The following is a 12,427-nucleotide window of genomic DNA, read 5'->3' on the forward strand; positions in this document are numbered from 1 at the left end:
AACATGAGAGCACATGTGCCGCATCATTGTAACTTCTGTTTTGTTAGCCAGGCATGGCTGAAAGGTCAAAATAATAAATATATATAGATGTATAATCTTATGAGTTTTAAGCTATTTAGTCTAAACATTTATGTTTTTGTGTTGTCATTCTAGAATGAAAGAGGCATAATTTATATTTATTCCTAATTTTTTATGATGGTTACAAGATCGGTCAAATCTACCAAACCTGTACAGTGATTAATTACTGAAAATAACAGATAAAATATGAAGTTTTTTCTTAAGAAACATTTGATAACTATCTGGACATTATAAAACCCAAAACTCGAGCACTTTCGAAGAGTTGACTATTCTTCTTCAGGAACACCCTTTGTTCTCCTGAAGAAGAATAGTCAACTATTTGAAAGCTCTCAAGTTTTGGGTCTTATTTCAAGTCTATTACACTTTATATGTGATCCTCTACCTCTATGCTGGGGGTCCCGGCTCAGCTTGTTTCTGCATACTGGGGTTGCTCAAGACATCAGCTGGTGATCTATGTGCTCCAGTTTCTGTGTGGTCCTCTCTGGGGGATGATGTTGCATGGATTACACCCTGCTACTTCTGGTGCTCCACCTTGGTGGGGTTGGGCCTGAGAAGATGATGTTGCACGGGGTGGCATAGCAAGGGTTGTATGGGACATTGCCCTGAAGTTGTTTTTGAGTGGAACTGATCCCACCGGTTTTTATATATATATGCTTATGGCCAATAAATCATGCTATTGAGATGGGGTGTTCTACAAGACTGCTAGTAAGTTTTTCTCACAGTATTTTGCTTCATCAAAATGCCCATTCCAGACCATAGTAACCCATGGACTTTCATGGGTAAAGCAGAAAATGATTGCTGCCTATCCACGCCATCCATTTGGTTCTGACAATGAAACATCATCACACCATATTTTCTTCAAAGACTTTTTTATTTTAACCAATGGACAATAATAATCATGAACTATTGTTAAATGAAAGTCTACATATAAATGAAAATCCAAGCCTCAATAGAAATTCAAACTCATTTCTCCCATGCTTTATTCAAATAGCTCTCTCTCATTTTTTTTAAGGGAATGTTTTATTATTTTCTTACACTATTCATTGTATTTTTATATTAGTAATTATACTAAATGTTGTTCAAATTGTTATTTCATAGACTTGCTGCAGATGGAATATATGTAATTCCAAAATGTTCATTACAATGTTTAACCATGGCTCTACTATTATTGTTCTGATTTGTAACTGGCACTGTTAGCTGGCACAGTGGCTGTTAAATATCCTTTTAGATGTACAGTGTAAATGTATCAGTAACATTGGTTTATAAAAGAGATGTGGTTGATGTGGTAGACTGGGGTATGTTCATTTTTTTTAACATAAAAAACCTGACACAGAATGGTTGTAATGATACTTAGTATGTGCAGGAGTTTGTTAAAATGAGAAAGGTTATTACTCATGAAAGTAAGCACAGTTATCTATCTAATTTTTTTAGAAGACTGTGTTAAACATATTAAGGATTTTTAAAAGGTAAGAAATTAGAAACAAATTTATGAACTTGGTTGAAAGAATACACTTATCAATGTATAAGCAGTTAGCCAATATACATGTACAGTATTTACATACCAATAAGGAGAATGAAGATCACCCTGACATTGTTCATAAGAAACTGAGCAATAGTGTGTGTGTGTTTCTAAGTTATAAGAACTTGTGAGTGAAAGTACAGAAGAATGTAATAATATGTTAACCATATTATATCTGCTTTATCCAGTGCTGTTGACGCCTCCCAGTACCAGGGATTTATCAGGCCAGCTGTGATACGATAGACACAGTAGTGGCCAAGACACTATTTTATATCATCATTTACTTAAACAAGAATGAATATGTGAACTATAATATTTACCAGTTTTAGTTTAAGTCATTACACATCAGAATGAGGTATATGTAAACACAGTTTAGAGGTGAACAATTTTTTCTTGGTCTTCCTAAGGGTAATATATTTATAAATATATATATATATGTATTTGTAATAAATAAACAAATAGCACATTCTGTGCAAATGTGTATTTGTACTATGCTGTGTAGTAATAGATTGTTAACTTTCAGGGTAATGGAGAGCCCACCAACAAACTTGCTGTTGACACTTCAAAAGGAAATGTAAGAAAATAATTTAAATGTGTTTTATAGTAATATTTATTTAAAAGTTATTTATCCTATATGAGTTTTTCTTTATAAACATTTTTAAAATTTGAAAAGTTTAAATCTGTGAAACTTTCTTTACCATTTGAATTAAAAGCAACTATTAACTTACACATAGAGGAAATGTATGAGCTTGTTTTTTTTTTTGCATTGAAAGTAATAGTGAGTGTCAAACATCATTTCAAAGATCGTTCAATGAAAGTAAAAATAAGTCTGAATTTTGGAAAGTCAAAAAATGGGCATGACCGGTGTTCCCTCTAATTTTTTCAATCCATGTACAGAATGAATTTTTTCATGTGCACCAGTATCAAGGCAATGTGTGGAAGTATGCTACCAGTTTTCTTTTTTTTGGGGGGGGGGGGATTTTTACATCATCTACCCTGATGGATCATTAGGCCACTTTGCAATGCTACCAGTAAATTATTTGGGCTTTAGGCCTATTGACTGCCAGGGTCATGAAGGCCATCAATGTTTTGAAATTCTTCACTATTACTGAGGATGTGTGCAGATGGAAATATGAAGTGTGTGTTATTTGATTGGTTGTTGTGCAGCCACTCAGCTTAGAGGGAACACTGGGCATGACTTGTTTTATTTCAAAATTACATATGTGAAGTATTCTCATTCCAGATGGCATTTCGTAGGAAGTGTGATGCCACTGAAAATTGGTTGCTTTTGGGAAGTTTATATAATAGCCTTTTCTGACATAAAATATTCATAGTCTCAAATCATAAAGACATATTCAGATTGGGGGTTTAGAATTTCCAAGGTGGGGATATTTCTTGTACTTAATGACATTGGAAAGCAATAGAATATGGATCTACTTGGTGTACCAGTTGTGATTAGTAAAATGTGGTGTCTTGTAACTGGGGTCAATAATGAATAGAATCTACAACTACAAAGGTCAGTGACAAATGCCATTCACATGCCCTAGACATGTAATTAAGAAGTATCTCCATCTGAAAAAGTAACATAAGTTTTGTACATAAGCTGCTTGCATGAAATATTCAGGAGAGGAAATGAAGAACAACTTTAGAAAATTGTATGAATGGTACCTAGCTGAGGGAAAATGGCAATATACAATGATGCTTGAGAAAGTGTGTGTGCACCTTGATAACTGTAACAAGTCTTGTGCCATTTTATACTGGTCAGTGGTTTAAAAAAAAATTCAAACAGTGGTATATGGTATGTCACAAAAGATATTCATAAGGATTCATGATCATCACTGGATGCTGTGCCTAGGGCAAGTTAGGGATCAGGAGAGAAAATAAAATGTCAAGATGAACTCAGCTATCAAATCAGTATTCCGATACGGACATTACCTCTGCACGCACACTGTATAGGCTTACCTGTGGTATTTGTCCAACATCTTCTTTCTGAGGCACTTCACTGATCTCCTAAGGGATTTTGGGGGGATACCTTCTATCTCCTCACTTCTACATAGGCTTCGGGTCAGGGAAACTCAACTGAGGAATTTTCATCCTTATTTCTTTGGGAGATTGAACATTGTTCAAGTACTGCTTGACTTCCTCCTGAACCTGCTGAATCTGTTTGTGATGACGAGGATTTTGACAGCCTTTTTCCTCCTCCCAATTATGCCATACCTTCCCATTTTCTCCTGCAGAATATGCTAGGCCTAATTCAGCCTTTTTAGATGTGATTTCTCAGGTTTGTTCTATTTTATCCATTTTCCTGATTTCTTATTATTCTTTTCCTTTCTTACTACATGACACCCTTCCTCCCAATATTTTGTTTTCCGTCCTTCTCCTGATATTGGGTTCATGCTGAGCATTTTGTTTCTCAGTTGCAAGCTGGTGCTAGCATGACTTACCCTCCAAGGGCCATGGATCAGTTTTCTTTGGCTTACCATCAGGCAGACTACCCCTTTCTTGATTCTCAGAAGTTAGAATCACTACTGCCAGTTTATCCCAGGTCCAGTTTTTCTTTCTTCATCTTACCCTTACAACATACCTGTGGTATTTGTCCACCACGCATCTTCTTTCTGAGGCACTCGACTGATCTCCTGAGTGATTTTGGGGGATACCTTCTCTCTCCTCACTTCTACGTTGTCACAATTGTCCTCCTTGGCTCTATCTCTTCACACATGGTTTCTTTGCTTTTGAGATCTTCTGAGGAGGGATGCTCTATTGTCCCAGGTTCATTTACCATCCACTTACCTTTGGGACTTGTGGATGGCTTCTTTTCTCCAATTGTCCATTTTTGGGAATATTCATGAAACTTTGAAATCATGTGGAATCTGTGAGGCAACATTCGACCCTTTCATCTTTGGATGCTTGTTTATCTCCTCCTAGGCCCTTGCAATCTGTTCTTGTTCCATGTCTGACACCCACCTGTCCTTTAACTGTTTCACTCACAAGGGGTTCCATGGTTTGTCATGTGTATCGATGCAGGTCTCATCATTGCCAGCAGTACTGGTGAATATACTGTGGGTTTCGGTCCAGTGGGGGCTTGTTTGACCAATTTTGTTCCCCTTTGATGGAAATTTACTACCAATCATTGGGTTCTTCAGGTCTTGACTGAGGGACTTATCATCCACTTCCTTTCCCCATCCCGTTATATCCTGTACCCATATCCTTTCCATTACCTTGGATCCTCCTACCAGTCAGTGTTTGTCAGAGGCAATGATAACTCTTCTATCACAAGGAGCTATCGAGCATGTCAGCCATACTTCCCCAGGCTTTTACTCCAGGATGTTGTGGTACCCAAGAAAACACGGGACTGGCATCTTGTGATTGATCTGTCCCATCTCAATCAATTTCTGGATCTTCCCCATTTTACATTGGAGTCCTTTCTCACAAAAGGTGGGCTTTCTCTCTTGGATTGTGTATGACGAAGTTAGATGTGTCAAATGCCTATCTACACATTCCTATTTCATTTCGGTGCAGATGCTATATTTGGTTTGTCCATCACAGGATTATGTACTAGTTTTTCACCATGCCCCTTGGGCTTGCTTCAGCTCCATATGTCTTTTGTCAGGTTGAAAAACTTTTGCTCAGCTTATACATGCTTGGGGGGTTGTTCTCACACCACTACATGGACGACTGGCTTCTGTTAGCACATTCAGAAATGGAGTCGTCATGTCACACTCATCTCTTGTCTGAAGCTGCTTGAGTGGGTTGGATTATCAAATTGGAGAAGTCTTTCCTGTCCCCTACCAGATATCCTTTCCACTTGGAGGTCTTTTTTCAACTTCCTTCTTGGTCTGACTCAACCTTCTCCTCTTTGACTCCATTCGATGGAGCTATCAATTCTCCATGCCCTCTGTGTTCTCTCTAACTGCTCGTGAGGTTGTATCACTTTTGGGAATGCAGCTCCCCTTCTCGACCCACCATACATCTTATTACAGATTTTCTCACTTGGTTGTTTGATTATGGAACTTTGGTTGGGCACATATGCAGTATGTTGAGTGGACTCTGCATGACCAATAGAATCTTGCTCAGGATCCCTTGGATTCTCCCACTTACCATTCCTCCTTCATTCATTGATGATCTGCATTGTTGGTTGAACAAGGCCCACACATCGTTGGGTGTACTGCTTCCTCATCCTTGACCGGATTTATATATCTTCCCCGATACTTCCCTCCATGATTCAGGGTGTAAATCGATCAGCAGGAGGCTTCTGGACAAGGGTCTACGACTGAGAAATCTTTCCATATCAATACCATAGAGCTTCTAGTGGTATGAGGAGCTGTGGATCACTTTCTTCTTATAGTCAGGAATTGACTTGTCATGATCCATTCCGACAATTCTACAGTGGTATCTTATATCAAACACCCAAGTGGCACCCAACTTTAGATCAACTTTTTTGGGCTCACACGTTTGGGAGAAGTCCCTTGGCATGTCATGTTCTGGGTGCTTTCAACCTCATGGGGATTGTCTTTCCAGGCTGGATAAAGTTTCTCCCTCAGTGTGGTCCCTTGATCCTCAGGTTTTCAATGGCTATATTCACAGTGGGGTACTCCTCAGCTTGATGCATTTGCCACTTTCCTCAATTCCATGTTACCTCTCTTTTTGGTCTCCACAGGCCCTAGCTGTCAGTGTGTTCAGCCAGGATTGGACCAACTGATCCCTTTCAGTTGATCCTCCCATCTGTCTTCTTCTCCAGGTGATTTCAATCCTCCATGTTACTCCTGGTTAAGTTCTTCTAATTACTTCTTACTGGCTGGCACAACCCTGGTTTCCTTGACTACTTCAACTCTGTATTGCCCCTCTGTTGCCTCTTCCTCTTACTCAATCCCTTCTACATCAGCATCGGTCACTGGTATTTCATCTTGCCCTTCTTAACCTCCACCTTCACTCCTGGCATTTATCAGGTTTTTGGTGAGGAGGTGGTTGTTCCATTTGCCCTTCCTCAATAGGAGTTTATCAAACTAAATGGAACATCTTCCACTGTTGGTCTTTGAGCCTGGGTTTTTCAATTATTGACCCGCCATACCTCGTATTACTGATTTTCTCACTTGGTTGTTCGATTATAGAACTTTGGTCTTGTCCATCACTTGATGTCAAGCAGCCTGTATTTCCTGGTACCACCTGTGGGTGTATTTGGTCTGATATATTTGCCTTCCACCTGCTCAATGTGGGATTCCTTTTTGTGAGTGGAGCTATACATACTATAACTAAATTTACTACTTGTATCTTCACAAAATTCAGGTAGATTTCATTAAACATAACAGTTTTCATATTTCAATAACTGAATATTAAAGTATTTTTGTTTCTGTAAAACTTTATTTCTTATTTCTCTTATCCTGATACTAACTGTATGGAGATCAACAGTGTACAGTGAAATGAAAAGTTGAAAAATATGAAATAAAAGGAATAATACAATTTGTTCCTAAGTAATGAGTGCAATATTGGTCAGAAAGTTCCATAAGTAATTTGTTAACTTTTTCACATTTGTTTTCTTTAATTTTATGATTTTCTTGTTTACTTTGTAAATCACATTGAGAGCCCATTTGCTGTTTTCTGTAGAGCTAACGTAAATAACACAAGCTAGTAATATTTTAGACATTTTATTTAGCTGAAGTGTTGTTAGGCTAAACTAAAACGTTTGTAATAAGTAATTTGTTTTTTGAAAAGTGTATAATAACAAATAAAAATATACTTAAAAACAAGGATTTGTAGTACTTGCTGCATACTCAAGCTGTTTGCACTTGAGTAAAAATTTTGAACATTCTTCCATAACCTTGGTGTCGTAAATTTCCATGTAGCTTTCAAATATAAATTTTAGAATACAAAAAATATATCAATCACTTGAATAGAATTTTCCAAAACTACTATAATTTATCTGTCTTTCTAAGTAAACTATAAATAGGTTAAAAAATATTATCTTACTCTTCAGAGCATCAAGTCTGATTAACACAAACCAAGTCATTCTCCTTGACTAAAGACTTACAACAGGAAACTGAATGCAAATTTGTATGACTTGTATACATAAAGAGCTGGTCTTTCTATTGATAAGTAACATATCTATCAGCCATGTAAAGTAGATTAGCAAATAATCTTGAAAGTCAGAGAGATAGGGAAGGGACTTCTCTGGTGGGCTTGACAAATTTATTGATATTTTAGCAAATAAGAAGGTAGGATGCTTAAATGTAAGATTCTTGCTTGTAATTGTTTATAACTGTTTATAAAGATACTGTTGTACAAATGTCATTAATTATGTATCATAATTTCCCTTCAGTGATGTTTTTCTCTATTGTATAGCTAAGTTGTCTGGTAGTGTATTTACTACCTTCTTATTGAAGACAGTTATAAATTCAACCAGGTTGGGTAAGTAACATGCAAAATTCACTTAAACAGCCATGCATTTCAAAGCAGATTACACTACATGAAATAATTATACAGCTAATAACATATTGATTTTGAATTGTGCTCAAGAGTAATTTTCTGTATTGTATTAAATGTTTGAACCTTTCCTTTTTTGGTGTAATGTACTTATTGTTTATGTTATCACTTGTTTATTCTGTTTTTGTAATTCATGTCTAAAGTTTTGAATTATTTTTGAGAGAATGAGATTTTGACAGATGATCTTAAGAATATTACATTTTTCATTCTTCTAGGATTTAATCAACTTTGGTGAAGGCTTAACCAATTCAACAAGCAACAGTACACCTTTAAGGCCAATTCCTGATCAATTCAGCATCACAGATGAGAAAGATGAAACCCCTAGTGAACCAAGCACCCCTCATAAATTACAGGTATAGATGATTTCAATTAGTTCAAGAGAATTTCTGAGAAAACTCTCCTTTTCACACAGTTTAACTACTTTCCTCACACATGTGCCACTAGCCTTGAAGCAACTTCCACTTAATCTCATGTGACTTAATGTGAATTTTGCTGCTGCATGATGACTTCATTATGCAACAAAATCCCTCCATCGATAGAAGAGTGACACACCTCCATGCACAGCAACTCCCCTTATGCACTTGCTTTCATGGTAACTTCATTTTTTTCCCTTGGCATTGTATTGAATTGACGTTTTTAAATTTCTTGATCAAGTTCAAATTGTTGAAATTGCACGATTAATGAAATTTTGAATTTTGTTTTTTGGCTTTTGTTTCAAAAGCTTTTATTTTTGTGAATTCTCAAATGATGGTGATTTATACTTAGTACTGAGTGAGTGAAGTTGTACACACACACATAGGCCATATTTCTACTAAGACTTTTGGAGGCTCATTAACTGTCAGGGTCATTACAGACATTGTTTTACATGATGTGGGTTACCACATGCTTACTGAGTCTTCTATTTTCATCCCATCGGCCAAATTTCTTTCTTCCGAGTCAAGATTGTTCTGTTGGACTACGACCTTCAGCTGATTTGTTTTGAATAGTGCCTTAACATTTAGGAAATGATCTTTGAATTTCAATCTCTTTCTGGATTTAATTCTCAGGTATGTTCCTTTCCTTATATTTTGCTTGTGTTCTTTATTATTTCTCATTTTTCTACTCTCTGATCCATGATTTTTGGAGTTTACCATATGTTTTCTCCTTTCTTACTATTAGGATTTGTACTGTTTCCTTTCTCATGCCCTTTTGTCCTGATTTGTAGACTTTCTTCCTTTTCTTTTCTTGATTCCCTGTCATTGCTATCAGTTTGTTCAGCTTGGAGATTAGGCCCCTTACATTCTGTTTCACTTTCTGGTTCCTCATTTTTCTCTCTACCCTCCTATATTCTCTTTCCTAACGTCTTTTATCTGAGGCACTTTATGCTTCAAACTGGCTTCTGTAGGTGTTCCTTTCCTTTTCTGTTTGGTCTGTTCCACTTCTTCTGTTTTATCATTCTATACTTTGTATCCCGTCTGTTGGGACTTGTTGTGATGGGTTATGTTCCTCTTTACCCTACACTTTCCTTCTTTTGAATTTTTTATTATTCTGGCTTCCTTTTTTTGCCCAGATGTCTTCAGTGGTAGTCTTTTTCCCATGATGTCCTGGATTGATATTATATAGCTTTTGTCCTCCTTATCTTCCCAGGTTTTTTTCTCTGTTTGGACCTTACTCTTTCCTCCTAGCCTTTGTCTACTCCTAACCTTCTCATTCTGGATTACAGACCATCCTCTTTTTCTTGTCTTTCCTCTACCAGCAGACTTGTTTGTCACTTTTCTTATCAGTGACTTTTACACTCAAGATTCTGTAAGTACCCATCTCTTCTCCTGCTGTTGGTCTCATTTTCTGCTGTCAGTCATTTTTGCATTTCTTCTCCTAGGTCTCTTTCCTTGCTTCTCTTCTTATTGTTTTTCTTCCTACCTTATTATAAAAGTAACCAAAATCTAAAAATATGGATTTTTTTTAGGTTATTTAAGACTAGATTAGGTAAAATAAGTAATAATAATAATATAATTAAATTGGTTCATGAGGTGTGCACGTGAGCAGCTTGTGGGTAATGTCATTTGATAGCGTAACGTGAGCTGCATGTTCCCCAAGTGATTTACAACTTATAATAGTGAGGACAGTAGTTAGACATAATTCAAAGGGCAGTAAAACAATAAAATTTAATTATAAATAGATGTATTCTGTTACAAACTTAGAGCTACTTAGGATAAACAAATTTAGTTTCGTGTTACAATTTGAAGTCATTCTAGAAAGCAAAAGGGGGTAATTTAGATTTATTTTCATTTTTTTCTGGTGGTTACGAAGTTTGTCTAATTGGCTGATCCTGTTTTGAGATAGGGTAGAGAAAATAACAGATAAACTCTAAAGTTTTACTGAATAAAAACGTTTGAAATGTATTTACGAAGTTTTAAGGATTACACAAAGAAATTTGAGATTTTTGGGATGAGGAAAAGTATTTTTAATTTTAACATGAAAATTACTTTTCGCACTGACTATTCAAAACATATACTCAATATATTAATGGACAAATCTTTATTTTATTTTATTAAAAATACTTCACTGAAAAATATGATTTTTTGTATGTGAAAGACTTATAATATGAACAGAAAGACTACTAAATTTTGTGAAGATTTACACACTATATTGAAAGTTAGAAGTACTAAATCTGTAAAGATTTTAATTGAGTACAAAGAGGTCACGTGGTCAGTCAAATTGACTGAGCCCATGGGAGAGAGTTAACAAACTTCCCATTATCTGGGTCACAGGGTGGCTAGAATCTGAAATTCAATGCTACAGTTGGAATCACCAAATACAAATGCCTTAGAATTAGTTGTGGGGGTAAATGGGGGTGCCTCGAGAAAATCCACTTTCACAAGACAGGTGCTGGATGTTCTACCTGTCCTGTGCACAGTTCTAAAATTATAAAAACACAAGAAAGGATTATTTTTGTAGAGAGAATTTAATATTAGACTCTTTTTCAGAAATTGTTTTACCTGTATAGGGTGTTTCGAGTCAAGGTATATGTTGTATGGGGATATTGTTTTGTCATGGTGTGTAGCTTGGCAGTTAATCCTTTTGCAACGAGCTCGGTATAAAACATGAGTTTGTATACACATCTGCATATGTTAGGTATTTATACTATAACTTTTGATGCAGTATGTATACCTTCACAAAATTTGGTAGACTTTTAGTAAAGATTACAAGTATTTTGTGCACAAAAAATCTGATTTTTTAGTGAATTATTTTACTAAAGATTTGTTTGTGAAAATAGCAAGTCTGTTTCATTACTAGTCTGAGTGTGAAGTGATTTTCTTCTTATGATTAAAAACTATTCTTCCTCCCCAAAATGTCAAATATTTTTGGTCTAAAACCTACTAAATCCTTTTCAAACGTTTGTTTTCAGTAAACTTTATATTTGCTGTACCCTAACTACACAGGGTCTATTAATTTGACCGGCCTCGTAACCACCACAAAAAGTTAGAAAATAAATATAAATTATGCTTTTTTTGTACTAGAATGACTACAAATTATTATATGAAAATACAGATGTTTAGTCTCAATAGCTTAAATCTCATAACATTATACATTTATTAGTTTCTTATATTGACCTTCTAGTCATGCCTGGCTAACATTACAGAAGTTGCAATGACGAGGTGCATGTGCACTCATCTTACTGTATCCAAGAATATAATGCTTTCATTTACAAAGTGACCTGTCTTGGTTGTATTTTAGTGTAAAATATAGTCACATTTCATTTATAATACATTATATATGTATATACATTGTTACTATTTACAAATAAGTTCTGAAAGTTATTTTTTCTTAAAACATAGAACAGTAAATAAAGAAGTATAGTAAACTATTATCTCTTCTAGTTACGAACTTTGCACTCCTTTGCTGCTTGGTATAGTTTGGTAAACCTTATCAAATTTCACACGTGGAGGATGTGAAACAAAATAATTTTTTTTAAGTTTTATATATTCATTTGAAATAACCAAAACTTATAAATTACTACATCAATACCATAGAATTCCACTATAATTTATCAAACTTGGTAAATAAGCTGAATTTGGGTCTAAAAATATGAAATTTCGAGCTGACTAAAGACTCAACTTACCAGCTTGAAATTTGGATTGAAAGGAGGAGTTGATTTCATAACACTTCAAAATGGCTGAGAAAGCCACTAGGGAAACATTCTGAGTTTTTGATTGGTTATTACTTGTCATACATAGAACTATGTATATACAAGAGTCCATTTCCAAAAATGGAAAGAAATGAGTGGGGCCATTGCATTTCATTCAGTATATGAGCGATATCTCAGCAAATATACACCTGGAAAAAAGTTAAGCACCCCCATGTTTTTTTCAA

The 12,427-nt window shown here is 35.6% G+C and overlaps 1 protein-coding gene across 1 annotated transcript in view; it reads left to right on the plus strand.

Annotated features, from left to right (window-relative positions):
- The window catches only part of LOC106478617 (golgin subfamily A member 4-like), a 239,261-nt gene that overhangs the window by 18,507 nt on the left and 208,327 nt on the right, over window positions 1-12,427 (plus strand). The window contains exons 2-3 of the mRNA XM_022382242.1: window positions 2,121-2,171; window positions 8,290-8,427. Coding sequence (XP_022237950.1) covers window positions 2,121-2,171; window positions 8,290-8,427 — 189 coding nt within the window. The remainder of the gene's footprint in view (window positions 1-2,120; window positions 2,172-8,289; window positions 8,428-12,427) is intronic.

This window comes from Limulus polyphemus, unplaced genomic scaffold (assembly GCF_000517525.1).
Source record: "Limulus polyphemus unplaced genomic scaffold, Limulus_polyphemus-2.1.2 Scaffold233, whole genome shotgun sequence".
Classification (NCBI taxonomy): Eukaryota; Metazoa; Arthropoda; class Merostomata; order Xiphosura; family Limulidae; genus Limulus; species Limulus polyphemus.